The 15119-nt window shown below is 56.3% G+C and overlaps 1 protein-coding gene across 5 annotated transcripts in view; it reads left to right on the top strand.

The window, feature by feature from the left end:
- Window positions 1–14633, top strand: part of TMCC2 (transmembrane and coiled-coil domain family 2) — a 37673-nt gene extending 23040 nt beyond the window's left edge. For 2 of the 5 annotated variants that reach the window (XM_066261568.1, XM_066261569.1), the window contains exons 3-5: window positions 10461–11401; window positions 12502–12637; window positions 13124–14633. In XM_066261568.1, the coding sequence (XP_066117665.1) occupies window positions 10461–11401; window positions 12502–12637; window positions 13124–13435 (1389 nt within the window). In that variant the 3' untranslated portion in view covers window positions 13436–14633. Of the gene's footprint in view, window positions 1–2390; window positions 2598–3323; window positions 3512–9476; window positions 9879–10460; window positions 11402–12501; window positions 12638–13123 lie in introns of those variants that run through there. The other 3 variants (XM_066261572.1, XM_066261571.1, XM_066261570.1) reach the window with 3 other exon arrangements.
- The last annotated feature ends 486 nt before the right edge of the window (window positions 14634–15119 follow it).

The raw sequence follows: 15119 nt of genomic DNA, 5'->3' as shown, positions 1-15119 counted from the left end.
AGTAGGAAGATTTAAAAGGAAAGGGGGAGGGGGAGACTGAAGAGGAACAATAACAAGGCAAAAGGAGAGAGAAAAATTTTAATATTTAGAGTATTAAAAGAAGGGGGAAGGCATGAAACTGAGGGGAGGGGAAGAGGAAACGTCATCAAGGGGCACAGTGAAAGAGGGCTGAGACCTCCGGACGGGCAGAGAGGACAGTCTCGTGTCCAGGGTCCCCTTTCGGGACTCCAGGAGCCCACCTGTCGACCCTGGGCTCAGGCTGACTTGCGAACGTGGACGGAGTGAGGCCAGAGACACCTGCCGCGGCTCAGCTGCCCGAGGCTGCGCACCAACAGTGACTGTCCTCTTGGCCGAGGTGGGGCCTGCATGTCTGCCAGGCCACAGAGCAGGTGGCGGGGAAGCCGGGGGCTGGCCAGGACTTACCAGGAAGGACACGGAATGGCGCCTACCCAGCAGCACCCTCTCTGCAGAAGGCTAGCTGCTTGTGGCACCTGTCCTTCAGGGCCTGTGGCTTTAGCAACCACGGCAGCTCTTCCCGAGTTCACCGGCCTCTCTGTCAGCTGTGCTCCATTGGGCAGCCACCTCTCTGGCTTTTTCCGTCCCAGGCAAAGTCTCCCAGGTACCTTCTAGAATGACTGTGGGGTGTGTGTGTGCGTGTGCGTGTACACACACATATACAGGCAGTGAGGAAGCCTCGGGACCAGTCATCTATTCCAGTAAAACTATGACTTGTGTTCCTATTTTATCTTCCCTGCAGCCTGAGAGCAGCTAGGAAACCAAGGCGGGGCTTCAGAAAGGGTCTCTGGGGCTCCGCTCATTGCCGCCCTCCCCCCTCCCGATGCCGTGGCCTCATTCCCTACGGCTCCTCTCCAGCAGCCTGTGTAGGTGCTGCTGCCTCCGCTTGCGGGTGTGAAGAAGCCCCTGTCAGGCCCCAGAGTGAGCGAGCGGCAGGGAGAGGACTCGCAGCAGCCCTCCGTGGTGCCACCGAGCCAGCACCCAGGGAACGGTGTGTCTTCCTGCCCTACTTCCACTCCAGCCAGGGTTTCCAGGCCCCCCGCTGCCCAGACTCCTCCCACTGCTGTGTGGACACTGAGTATCAGAGCCTGTGCTGACTGGGGTGAGGGTCCTTTATCAAGTCTGGGACGGAGACCCAAACCTCGGGCTGGCTTCGCCTTCCCATCGTGAGGCCTTGGGCTCCTGCTGCATCCCCCAGCAGGAAGGAGATCTGAGGGCATCTCTCACATGTAGAGACAAGAACAGACTCTAGAGGAAAAGGGATCTCTCTCCTTCTGGTTTGCCTGGCAGGCATCCCCCTTTTTCCTGTTTGTTCCTTTTCTCTGAGCAGGATGTCGGTTCACCCCTGAGCTCCACCTGCCGCTTTCCTGAGGTGCAGTTATTGTGCTGATGGGTAGGTGTCTCTGGAGGGGAGCTGACCCCTCCCAGCAGGGAGATGCCAGGTTCCGTGTTTGGGTGACTTTCCTTAGGGTCATCTTGGTGGTGCAGTGTGGCCTTGCAGAAGGCTCTCTTGAGTGCTTCTGAGCCTTCGTGATCCTTGGCAGCCTAGAGAGGGAGAGCTGTGAGGTCTCATGAGAGAGCCCCAGGGCTCAGCTTACTCAGCCCCCCCCCCCCCTCCTGCTGACACTGCCTTCTCCTTTTCTCCTCCTCCTTTTTCACTTGTTAGGAAAGGTTACAAATCCTAGCTTAGTGGAGGCGAGAAAGGAGGGAGCAGGGGAAGGGTTGTCTTCAGTGAGAGGACCACGCTGTCTCCATCGTTACTGCAGTAGATGGACTGTCTTCCATCTACTAAGTGAGATGACCACTCAGTCATTTTACAGACATAAATATTGACAGAGGGTCAGTCTTATGCTGGGTACAGCAAAGGGCCTAGACATATTTGAGATCTGATCCCTGCCTTCCTAGGGACAGCAAGACCTAAGACCTGTTTATACATAACCATTACGCAAGAGTACTAGTCCTCAGTGCCAAAGCATCAAGTAACAATCAGGAGAGATCAGCATTTATAGACGGGAGCTGCCGGAAGCGTTCCCTGACCCCACATATTCCTGGCCCTACGTGTCTGAGCTGGCCCCAGAACTTGGAACCTACTGTGTTTTTGCTCGAAACTTGTGTTTTGCTTTTACTAGGCTCCTGTCCTCACAAACCCCAAGTCATTGGCCACCATAAATATTTGTAAGGTTTCCACAAGCCCAGGGTGTGGGGACTCCTGCCCCTGGCGTTTTGGCTGCTGGACCTGGCCCTGCGCCGCAGAGATAGCACTGGGCCCTTCTTATCTCCTTGAACCTTCTTCAACTTGAGGCTGCCCCATCACCGTGATCCATGTTGACCCTCAGTATTTAAGCTCTGAGTCCCTCACCAGGCTCAAGCGGGTGCAGAATGCATGTCTTCTTTGACTGGTGACTCTACCAAGGGAAGCTGTCTTTAGAGAGACTCAGCAGACCCCTGAACTCTGTGGCCTCTTCATCACCTTCCTCGTAGCTTGCTCTCCTCAACTGTGAACCTCTGGCCCCCTCTGCTGGTCACTCCCAGGATTTCCTGCTGGGACTGTCAAGATGAAGGTCAAGGAGGAAGAGGCTGCTGTGAGTTTACTGTTAAGTTTTATCTTGGGTGTTTTTTGCCTGGGCAGTGGTGCTGGGAAGAGGTAAGGGAGTAGGGCAGGGAACGGGAAGTGGGAGCTAGGGAGAAGCAGCTGCCGTGGTGTCCAGAGCAGAGAGTGGATTTCTAGGAGAGGAATTCCCCGGTGAGGCTGGCTGCAGTCCGGTTATTAGAGGAGGGAGGGTGCTCTGAAAGTGAGGATGCCTTCAGCCAGTAGTCAGGCAGCAGGGAGAGAAGCAGAGGGCTCGCTGAGCTGGCTGTGGAAGGACCCAGCAAGGAACCCCCTTCAGGCTCCGTTTGGCTTTGGAGAGCTCTTGATCCTGGAAGCCTGGCTAGGAGACCCACTTTCATTAGGAGGCTGAAGAAGGGAGTCCCTGGGCCTGGGCCTGTTTGTGAGAGGGTCTGTGATGGTGGCAGGTGTTTTTAGTCATGCATAAGGGGAGGGGACCCACGTGGGCGAGTGAATGATGCAGATGCACGTGTACTAGAGTGGCTTCCTGTCACACTCGGGTGCCATCATGCACACAGTGGCAACAGCTGGCCTTGGGGACAGGCAGGGTGGGTTGGGCAGCACCCCATCAGAGATTGGTCTACCCGTTTGGTGAACCCTTTTGTCTCCTCCCAGATGGGAAGGAACAGCACGGAAGCCCCAGGGGAGGGGGAAATCTCCCAGAGCAATCCACCCCTAATCCCTGGGCTGGGGCTCAGACTGGAGATGGCGGCTGTAGAGCCTGGGAGCGCAGGCACCCCTGCTCGCAGATCGTGGCTTCCCTTGGCAAGCCCAGTGCTGCTCCGGGACTGTGACCCCGGGGGCTCGCCCCAGCCGGCGGAAAGCTGGGGCCTCAGAGCCCATGGCTCCCTGTCACCAGCACAGCCTCGGGAAACGGTGCCCACGCAGGTGAGGCCCTTGGTGGGTGGAAGGAGAGAAGCTCAGGGGTGGGGTCAGGGTGGTGGGAGAAAGCCATTCTGCAGTTTGTCAGACGGGCTGTGCTGGCCCTGTTCAGGGTGTGGCCCCTCTCAGCTCCATTACAGAGAACTCTTTGTGGATGGGAGAAGGAAGGAGGGGCCAATACCCAGCCTCCAGGCTTAGACCATTGCTGGGAAGGCCTCTGGGGTTGGGCAAGGGGCCTCGCGCAGGAGGCCAGTGAACCTGGGCACAGGCTTCCAGAAACCAGTAGCCATGTGTCGCTCCACCTGGAGCTGAGGAGCTGAGGTGAAGTTAAGTAGGAGGGGTGTTCCTGTTCTGGTTGTTTCTGTCCACGGAGCAGTCACAGGGAGAGGGGAGTGTGAAGGTCCAATGAGCACTGGCCCCAGGTGGACAATGGGAAGTCCAGAGGAGCAAAGTGTTGGGAGCTTGGAGCCTTTGAGAATTCAGAGGAGGCCCCCGGGTGGGAGGGCAGCTCCAGGGGCCTGACTAGGGGTCTGTGGGTGTGAGGAGACAGAGGGGACTGCAGGACATTTGTGTGGACAAAAGGGCATTGTTCTCAGCAGGGCAAGGAATGAGGCGACTGAGGGGAGGGTGTGGTTTTGACCAGAACCCAGGGGTGGACCTAACCGGAAGTCCTGGAGGCTGAGGGCTGGGTGTGAGGAGTATTGCTCCCCAGGAAGAAGAGCCCGGAGGGTCAGGGTGGGAGGAAGCGCTCACTGGCCGCTGGAGGAGGCTGATCATAGCAGCCAGTGCTGGCTGCCTTGACATCATAGGTGCTGCGTCAAAGAATGAGTGAGTGTGCTTCCACCTCTGCACGCACTGTGCCCCTCACGGGCCTCCTAGCAGCATGAGATCGCTTGTCAACCACTGAGGGCCTGGCACACCACAGGAGAGCCAGGGACCTTGGCCACCTGGTGGGGGCTGGGACCTCGCTGCAGACGTGTCTTACCCCACCTGACCCTGGTGAACAGACCCAAGTGTACATGCATACTGCCTCATGTGTATCCCATTATCTAAGCATCTGCCCCCCAGCCCTCTGGAGAAAAGCCGCTTAGGCTCCTAGATACCCCTGGGACCACTGGGTGGGCTGGTGCTCTCCCCTCCCCCTCCCCCACTTCCTTTCCCACCCGGGAGTGCTTCGGGAAGCTGTGATGCCCACATGTCTGCACCAGGAAGAGAAAGAGCCAGCAGCCAGCAGCTGTGCCTGCTGATTTGGTAGAAGGAGGCAGCCCCTAACTCCAGGACTGCGAGCTGGGATACTTTTCCCTGCCTCCTCTGGCCGGAGTGCCAGGTGGGTCTGAGTGGTGTTAGGTCCCTCCCGCCCACCTGCCTCTGTGCTGAAGGATTGTAAGTGGCCGTGGGCTTTCTGTCCACCTAGCTTGGCTTACCTCCCTCTCCCTCTCCCTCTGGGGACTCTTAGAGAAAGGGAATCGAAGTGTTCCCCATCCTGAGAAGGGTCCTCAAATCAGAGTCACAGGGCCAGGCAGCAGATGGAATCATCGTGCTGAATCACCTGGGACTGACAGCCTCTGTCACAGTCACCTGCTGGGCCTCTAGCCACTAGAAGCCCAGGCCCTGCTCAGGGTGGTCTCCTGCATGGAGCTCGACCTGCTCGGCCAGACCCACAGACCAGGCAGGCCTAAGACCTGAACCCCTTGTTTCCTACGTGGGGAGGGGACATGAGGGCCACTTCTTTCTTAATGACAGGGCTGCCCTCCTCTCCTAAAAGGAAGCATAGGAGCCCAGAGCTCTTTTATTTCTTCATGTGTAAGAGTGACCTATGTGAGTGTTGGCTTTCCAACCCCTGAGCAGATGGCTAGGCAGGCCCCATCTCTGTGTCCACAGGCTCTGAGAACCCTAACAGGGGCACTTTGTAAGTCTGTGAAGGTGCTGCCTGTCCCTGGGGGAGGGGAGTCAGTCTAGGAGCCCCCTGTAGTCTCTGGGAACCGGGGCACTCAGGTGTGGAGCACACCCTGTAGTTAGGACCCTTTGCCCGCCACACCGAGCTTCACGTGAGCCTGGGTGTTTCTGTCTGATGGTGTCTACTGCGTGCACACTGCCTTGGGGACCCAGACTATGGGCAAGCGTGCAGAGGAAGAGCGCTGTCCGGTGTCTGGGCCAGGTTAACACAAGGATAGGAGCTGAGGTCCGGGAGGAGGTCGGAGGCCCGGGAGCCAGGGCAGGGGAGCTCCTATAATCTAGCCACGTGCCTAATCTGGTTTTGCTTAGAGTTGCTGGAAGGGGGCAGGGAGGAGAGTCCAGGCCCTGTGAGGCCATGTGGAGGGGTGCTTCTAGGTGTCTGGGCTGCAGACTGGGGAAGGGAGATGAGAAGGAAAAGTTGGGCCCTGGACACTTAAGACAGTGTCCCAGTTCTGGCTCTTCTAGAACATTCATCAGCACTTTTGGGAGCTCAGTCTCTCAGTGTGTAGAACAGAGTCTTTGACCTCAGCCCTGGCTGGTGGACGCGCTGCCCGGGAAACATGACGTGGCCTCCCAAATTGCCTGACGTGGACAGGCTCATGGAAGAGGCATGGCCCTCCCTCCACGAACTCCTCTTCTGAGAACTGGCCCAGCCTGTACGCGGCGGTTAATGCTGGGATCAGTTACCTGTGGAGTGTCCAGCCCGTGTCAGGCAGGAGAGTAGAGTGAGGGGACCACAGTGCTGGGGCCACAACTCCGGGTGTGGTGCTGGCGGCTAGGAAGGGGCCGAAGGCTGGGTGGCCTGGGCCTTGTGAGGCTGTGACAGTTTTGAGCGCAGAGCAGTGGTGCCTCTGTAGACCACCCACTTCTGTGCTCTGGGCTAGGGGCCCTGGGAGTGTCACCTGCGAGTGACCAGAGTTGAGTGATCAATATTGCTCTTCTTTTTAGTCACCCAGACCCAGGAGGGGGTTGGGAGTGAGTTAGACAGAACTTCTGCTCTGCTGAAAATGTGACTGAAAGATGAAGGACCCAAGCACCCTCCTACCGACCCCCTTCACTATAGGACATTGCTTGAACCTGCAGCCCAGGCCAGCAGGTTAGAGGACCTTCCGCACCGAGGGTGTGCAGCCATCACCTCTAGTTCCAGAAGGTCGTCATCACCCCCACGGGAAACCTGTACCCATTAAGCAGTCACTCCCCATTTCCCCTCCCCACCCTGGCAACCACTAACCTGCCTTCTGTCTCTCTGGATTTAACTATTCGGAATGTTTCGTATAAATGGAATCATTCAGTGTGGGACCTTTTGTATCTGGCTTCTTTCACTTAGTGTAATGTTCTGGAGGTTTGCAGTGTTGTTGCATGTATCAATCTGTATTCCTTCATTATGGCCAAATAATATTCCAGTGTGTGGATAGACCAGTTTTGTTTACTCATTTACTAATTAATGGGCATATGAGTTGTGTCCACCCTCTGGCTATTGTGATAGTGCCTCTATGAACATATGTGTACAAGTATTTATTTGAATAGCCATTTTCAGTTCTTTGGGTATATACCTAGGCATGGAATTGCTGGGTCATTTGGTAATCCTATTTAATTTCTTGAGGAACCACCAAACTGTTTTCCACAGTGGCTCTACCGTTTTACATTCCCACCAGCAAGGTGCAAGGGTTCTAATTTCTCCACATCCATGCCAACAATGGTTATTTTCACAGCCATCTTAGTGGGTGTGAACTGTCGCTTACTTTTTTCTTCCTGTGTGTGAGCACCTTCTGTATGTTCTGAGATTGTGCTGTCATGTTGCCTTCACTCAGTGTCTTGTTTCATCCTCCTGATAGCCCTTTGAGGGAAGAAGAATTACACCCCTTTTCTAGATGAGCAAACTGAGTCCCAGAAAAGTTAATGACATATCCAAGAGCACACAGCTGGTAAGCGACAGCCAGGATTCTGAATCAGTGTCTGACAGCAAGTTTAGTGCCCTTTCCATTCCCAGCATGGCCACCATGTCCTGTCTCATTGTCTCCCCTCCCCCATCTTTCTCTTTTCCCATACTCTGCTTGCTCCGTTTTTCCTAACAGCTTTCTCTTTCTTCCTGTGCTTTCTTTCACTTTCCTTTCTTGGTTAAAGCATCACCCCTGCTCGTACCTCTGCCTGTGTGCAGCCACCTCGTGGGCTCTCCCCGAGCCGCCTCATCTCCCTGCAGGCCTGAAAGGACACCTCTGCTGTGGGGTTGGGCCTGGGAGGGGAGGGTGCAGAGCTCCCCCTTCCTCCTCCAGAGTGGAGGGGCTGGTCTGAGACTGGAGGTGACCTGCAGGACCAGCATGGCCGACCTTGATGGAGGGGTCCTGAGGGGCTAGTGTCCTGCTGCAGGACCCCCGGGCCTCTGCCGCCCACCGTCAGACCCCAGCCAGTTTTCCAGAGTGTCTGTTCTCGTCTCATTTGTGAGAATCTCATAGCAGCTTCAACTCTGCTTTGGAAGACAGATGGACTCCACGTCAGGGAAAGACTCCAGACGGCCAGAGCAAGCCATCTTTCTCCTTCCTAGTCCTGAAGCACTTTTCACAGCATTTCCGTAAATGCTTATTTTATTGATTTTTAGAGAGAGAGTGGGAGAAAGAGACAGGTGTGTCTATCTGTTCCTGTATGTGCCTGACCGGGGATTGAATCAGCAACCTCTGTGCTTCGGGATGATGCTCTAACCAACCGAGCTATCCAGTCGCACAGCATTTTCAGATCCACAGCATTTTCAGATCACTAGTTCCTCCTACAGTCCTCCAGGTCACTGGGCAGACACTCGCTGGGTTGTGAAGATGAGCACACGGCTGAGTGCCAAGCATCAGGCCGTGGTGCAGCCAGACCCAAACTCATTTTCTGGGTGTGCTCTCCTCCAGAAGGAGCAGGGGGAAGAGTCGGATCTCTTTGGAAAGCACAGAGGTCTTAGAAGGATCAGCTTCCTTAATTGTAGAGCTATGATGTGATACATATAGAACTTAACTTTGTGTAGTTCAATATCTGTATTACAGTGTTAAAACTGAGTACATTTGCTAGTATAATCTCTGCATCCCAGTCCGAAGCTCTATCCACTGTGCCATCACCTAGTCAGGCTAGTATAATCTCTTAAATACCCCCCCCCCAATAAAAAAGAATTGTGCTGCGTAGATCCAGACAACATTTATGAGTGCCTTCTGTATGCCCTGCACTGTGCGCAGTGCTTGCTAGAGCTCTTCTGTGACCCTCGCAGCAGACCTGAGAGTAGATATGATTGTCCCTATGTCACAGGTGGAGACAGCGAGGGGCAGGACGGTTGAGAGGTGGGCTGTTGGTGGTCACTGCAGGGAATAGTGGAAGAGGAAGGGGTTTAACTGAAGGATCGGTTTTAAGTCAGACTACTGGTGTGACAATTAGACCTGGGGACAGATCATGTAAGGGACTGTGGAACAGGCTCCTGGGGTATATCAGGTCAGAAAGTCAGAGGACCAGGGTCCTGAAGGTGTGAGCGTGTGGCAGGAAGGCCAGGGAAAAGGGGAGACCTCAAGCAAGTGTCAGAGAAAAGGCCAGGCTTTAGGAGGGATGAGGAAGGAACTGCGGTCACCCCAGCACTCCCAGTGGGACCAGGAGCTAAAGAGGCCCCAGAGGAAGCCCCTGGAGGAGCCGCCCTCCCCTGGCTCCTGAGGCTGGTGGAGCTATTGTTTTCAGTAGTGCTTCTCATTACCTTTGTACTTCAGTGGACCTGGAGTCTGGTGACTTCTGCCTGTAATTGGCATGGGCTGTTTCCAGTTCTGGTGCGTGTGACTGGGCCACTTGCTTTGTGTCTAACCCCTCCCCCCACATGTACCTTGCCCCACCCCTGCTCCCCTATACACATAAAGAGCGATGACCTGACCCGGCTGTACTGGGGTGTGCTGTGTGTAAAAATACATGGGGTTGAGCCATTTCCTGCTGCTTCCGCTGTTGCATGGTGATAAGACACTGAGGACTCGATTGTGAAAAGAGAGCCTCCAACAGGCCAAGGGGACTGGCCCTGGGAGAACAGGGCTCCAGGCCTCCCTGCTCTCATCTGACCTGAGTTTCCCATCTTCCCTATCTTCTGTGACCTTCCCTTCCTCCCCCTCCCCCCACCGCCTTTATCAGTCTGTTTTCCCTGATGCGCTCAGGAAGCCTGCTTGCCTGCCTGCGAGAAAAGGGGGCTGTCATCTCTTTCCTGCACATTCACCCCCTTCCCAGCTGCTCAGCTGGTCCCCCCAGGGTCCTCGGACTGCTGCCTGTGCTACTTGGCCTGTGCTGGGACTCGAGTCCTCAGGGACCTGGCCAGCAGGGTGGCCGGGGGTGTGCTCTCCCAGTTCTGGGAGACTGGGCAGGGTCAGGTGCTCCCACCGTCATGAAGCGGAAGAGGTTGCTGACAACTCCAGAGAGCTGGAAGGTAAGGGCCGGGAGGGGTGTCAGCAGAGGTGGAGTGACCTGGCAGACTACTGGACAAGCCGGGCGGGGAGGCTTCCTGTGCCGGCACTGGGGCCAGAGCGAGGGCTCTGGTCAGTTTGGGGAAGAGGCCTGCTCGAGGCGGGAGGCTATGTAGAGGGTGGGTCCAAAGGGACAGTTTGTCCCATCCCTGAGTTGTCAACCCTGTGACTCGGATGAACTCTCAGACCTGCTGGGTCCCTGTGAGTTCCGAGCTGGGCGTCCTTTCTTTTCATAGTTGTGCATCTCTGAGCAAGGGGCTTGGGCTCGCTGGCCCGAGGGAGGACCAGATCTGCCTAGACTCCTTTCAGGGATGTGTGGGGATCAGTTAGCTAGCAGATGACAGGCAATAAGTGGCAGCTGTAAGGGAATACTGTGGCATTGTTATTGTTTTGAACTCTGTTGCTGAAGTTTCCTGCTCACCCACGTCCATTTTCTAGGTAGAGAAACCAAGTCCAGAGGTGTCGGGCTCACGAGCGAATCCGGCCAGCTCTGTCCCATGGTTTCATGATTTACTCAGGTTTCCTCTGCTTGACTTCTTCCCTAGGTTGACAAGGGAGACCTCGTGGCCCTGAGCCTCCCTGGCGGCCCTGGCCATGGTGACACCGAGGGCCCCATCATCCTGGATGTGCCAGAGGGGGCCCCTGACCCTCACCGGACCAAGGCCGCCATCGACCACCTGCACCAGAAAATCCTGAAGATCACGGAGCAGATCAAGATCGAGCAGGAGGCGCGGGACGACAACGTGGCGGAGTACCTGAAGCTGGCCAACAACGCAGACAAGCAGCAGGTGTCGCGCATCAAGCAGGTGTTCGAGAAGAAGAACCAGAAGTCCGCGCAGACCATCGCCCAGCTGCACAAGAAGCTGGAGCACTACCGCCGGCGCCTGCGGGAGATCGAGCAGAACGGGCCCTCCCGGCAGCCCAAGGACGTGCTGCGGGACATGCAGCAGGGCCTGAAGGACGTGGGCGCCAACGTGCGGGCCGGCATCAGCGGCTTCGGGGGCGGCGTGGTGGAGGGCGTCAAGGGCAGCCTCTCCGGCCTCTCGCAGGCCACTCACACCGCCGTGGTATCCAAGCCCCGGGAGTTTGCCAGCCTGATCCGCAACAAGTTCGGCAGCGCCGACAACATCGCCCACCTGAAGGACCCCCTGGAGGACGGGCCTCCCGAGGAGGCGGCTCGGGCGCTGAGTGGCAGCGCCACCCTTGTGTCCAGCCCCAAGTATGGCAGCGATGACGAGTGCTCCAGCGCCAGCGCCAGCTCGGCCGGGGCCGGCAGCAACTCTGGGGCTGGGCCCGCGGGGGCGCTGGGGAGCCCCAAGTCCAACACGCTGTTTGGGGCCCCCGGAAACCTGGACGCTCTGCTGGAGGAACTGCGGGAGATCAAGGAGGGACAGTCCCACCTGGAGGACTCGATGGAGGACCTGAAGGCTCAGCTGCAAAGGGACTACACCTACATGACCCAGTGCCTGCAGGAGGAGCGCTACAGGTGGGTGCCCTGTACCCTGGCTGCTGCCCGGCGCCCCCTGGCATGAGGTGGCGGGCACCAGGTTCCAGACACGGGGTTGTGAAGGCAGGTGGAGAGCATCTAGAGGAGTCCCGGACTGCTGGGCGGGGCCAGGAAGAGGCGCTGAGGGGCCTTCCTGCAGGCTGGTCAGAGCCGCTGCGGGATAGGAGTGCGGGCCCACTGGGAGGAAGCCTCTGCCCGTCTCAGGAGCTGTGGGCTCCCTACTTGATGCTTATGTGGTCAGTGTAAAGAAGGGGAAACTGAGGCAGGGACCAGCTACATGACCTCTCTGGTTAAGAGCACCGACACTGGAGCCAGGTTACCTGGGTTCAAATCCCAATTTTAATATTTATTGTTCACCTTGAGCAAGGTCCTTACTGCACTCTGCCTGGTTTCCTTTGTTTGGGTGGTGGGAGTAACGTGAATGCCCACTTGCAGTGTCTCTGAGGATTAAATGAGCCAAAGCTACAGAGTTAAAGGGTGTAAATACCTGGCACGGGCGGCGTGGCTCGAGCCGGAGCCTCTGGTCCCTCTGTCCCTGCCCGCCCTGCTCTTCTGCCCTGTGCCTCTCATGTGGCATGGGTACTTGCTCCCTGGGACTCTTGGGGATTTTACCCTAGCACTCTTTCTTGTTTATCTATATGAAGAGAGTTTAGAAAACTGCAATAGAACCATGCCTGAAAACTGACCACCCCCACCTAAGGGTCGTCTTTTAATATTTGAGCCTTCAGAGCAGGGATTGTGATTCTGTGTCCCTGTATGCCTAGTACCCATTATTAGAGCACCTTAGCTCAGGGCAGATTCCTTCCCCTCTCTACCCTCTCTGTGCTTCAGTCTTCTCATCTGTAAAATGGGAGTGACTAATACCGACCTTGTGGGGTTGTGGTGATGAGCCTGTGAGATAATCTAGGTGAAGGGCTCAGCACAGCACCTGCACTGAAGAAGTGCTGTGTAAGTCGTACCTTTCATTGTTGTTGCTGTTAAAATTGGGATAGGGGTGGGTTGAGTCATTGTTAAGAATGAATGGAATTGATCCTGGAGAGAGAGGAGCCATGACCAGTGTCACGTTCTCCCTCTGCCAGGTATGAGCGACTGGAGGAGCAACTCAACGACCTGACCGAGCTTCACCAGAACGAGATGACCAACTTGAAGCAGGAGCTTGCCAGCATGGAGGAGAAGGTGGCCTACCAGTCCTATGAGAGGGCTCGGGACATCCAGGTACACCCAGGAACCCACCACGGGGCGGCCCCAGATGTGCTGCTAGAGCTGGCAGCAGCCAGCGGGTGAGGATTACCGAGCAGGGGATGGTGGGCACAGTCTGTTCCGTCAGCTGGGTGGATCGTCACACCATGGGGTAGGCTGGGGTGCGGTGGGGTGCGGGGGAGAGAAGAGCAACGCAGGCCCGACGCAGGGTGTGCACTGTGCAAAGGCAGGCTGACTGGTGAGGGTCGCGGAGGCCCCAGCTCTTTGATGGCAGCCTTGCCAATGAATAATTGGAATTTCCAGTGCCTCAAGAGGAAGCTGGGATTGGGCCAGCTCCTCTCCTTCCCACATTAATCAAGACTCCGTTTTTCTACCAACCTCCCCAAATCGTCCTAAGTAAAGGGCTCTGCCCCCAGCTACAGCTTCTAGCCTGTACCTGCCTGGCCTGTGGAGGCCTGTGCTTTGTCACCCTCCCACGTGCCCACCCCTCTGCCCCTGCAGGAGGCCGTGGAGTCCTGCCTGACCCGCGTCACCAAGCTGGAGCTACAGCAGCAGCAGCAGCAGGTGGTGCAGCTGGAGGGCGTGGAGAATGCCAATGCTAGGGCGCTGCTGGGCAAGTTCATCAACGTGATCCTGGCGCTCATGGCTGTGCTTCTGGTGTTTGTGTCCACCATCGCCAACTTCATCACGCCCCTCATGAAGACGCGCCTGCGCATCACCAGCACCGCCCTCCTGGTCCTCATGCTCTTCCTCCTCTGGAAGCACTGGGACTCCCTCACCTACCTCTTGGAGCACGTGCTGCTGCCCAGCTGAGTGGCCGGCTGGTCCTTACCCTGTGCTCCTCTGGCCTCCAGCTGGCCATGCCTCTCCAGGAGGGACCTTGGGCCTCCCCATCCCCACTCCCTTGGACTTCTTCATGTGTCCGGTTTGGCCTCCTGTCCAAACTGTCCATTCCAGCAGCTCCAGCCCCTTCTCTGTTCTTGCTTCCGTCTGATGCCTTCTCCCTGTTGTCCTGAAGGGATCCTCAAGAGCAGCCCTGGCTGGAGGCGGTGGGGATCTGTGGCCAAATGGAGCAGAGGAGGACACCAGGATGGGCTGTTTTGATCATTTAGTTGCACAAGGACTTCTCCCAGCTGACTTGGATGCTGCCAGTCAGGAAGGCCAATGAGAATAGGAACAGGAGTGGGCCATGCTCAGCTTTCCCAGGGAAGAGCCCGCCCTGGCAATAGCCACAGCTCCCTCCTGTGGAGGTGGTCAGGAGTCTCTGCCAGCCTAGAGACTTGGGCACCTACTGGGCCATAGAGAAGGCTCAGCTCAACCCTCTTTCCTCCAAGGCTGCTTTGAGGCTGGGCTCTGGGCCTCAAAGCAGCCTTCCCTTTTGGAAGCTGGAGGGTGCAGGCTCTGGAGGCTAGGTGGGCGTGGCTTTGGACTCTGTGTTCCCTGTTACTCTTTCTGCCTGTCTCTGGATCTGCTCTTTTCAGGGAAACAGGCCCGGGGGCCCTGAGCCTCAGCCTCAACCTCAGCCTCAACCCTTAGGCCTCTGGGATCATGTTGGGTCCTATTTATTTATTTATTTGTTCCTTTGTACCTTACCCCTACTGAGCTCCAGGGACAGGTCCACCCCATCCTCTCTGAAGCTGTGGCTTATTCTTGGCTGTCAGGCATTTCCACACCATGTAGCTCTGGGTAATCCTGGCCAAGAGGAGTGGGCAGAGCAATCCAGCCCCCCTCCCAAGCAGCCTTTGAGCCAGGACGGGAGGGGTGAAGCTTCTCTTTATGTCTATTTATTTTGTATGTGTGTATTTGTGTGGAGGAGGTTGTTGCTTTATTTTTTTAATGCTCTAGAGTGTTGTGTATGGGCTCTCTTCACATCTCAGCCTCCCCGTGAGCACTTCCAAAAAGCAAGGGGCTTTCTCAGAAAAGGAGAGAGAAATCCCGTAGAACGGGGGAGGGGAGTGGCTGCCAGTTGTTGTGGACCTTCCCAAGAAATAAATATCCTCTAAATTTTCAACAGTCCTGTCCAGTGTTGATTGATTAAGCTGTCTCCATGGAAACCATGAGTCTCTTCCCAAACTCAAGCATTCTGGGCAACACAAACTGGGCCTTACTTGTTGGCCTGCTGTCTTCCTCTAGCATCCGACATTGAACAAGGGATCATCTACCCTTCTCAGCTGCTTTGCTCAGCCAAAGCTTTGGCCTAGGTGAGAGGGAGGTGAGATGACACCCACCTCATCCTGCGCCCCTGGAGTGCTTTCCAGAGGAAGGAAGGAAGACTTCTGTAGCTTGGAGAAAGAAGATAAGCCGCTAGAGGTCTGGGTGACAGCAGTCATACCCAGAGGTAGCCACGAGAGGGCAGCAGAGTCCTTAATTCTTTCTTGGAGTTCAGTCTCCAAGGGGCCTCTTTTGGACTTAGTTTGGCCTTATCAATGCTGTCCAGCCAGAGCACAGATAGCCAGGAGCGGGCACGTGGCCTTGAGCATAGAGGCCAGGCCCTCTG

The sequence above is a fragment of the Saccopteryx bilineata genome, chromosome 2, assembly GCF_036850765.1.
Source record: "Saccopteryx bilineata isolate mSacBil1 chromosome 2, mSacBil1_pri_phased_curated, whole genome shotgun sequence".
In the NCBI taxonomy this organism is placed as follows: Eukaryota; Metazoa; Chordata; class Mammalia; order Chiroptera; family Emballonuridae; genus Saccopteryx; species Saccopteryx bilineata.
The sequence above is the reverse complement of the archived record's forward strand: the minus strand, read 5'-3'. Positions and strand labels throughout refer to the sequence as shown.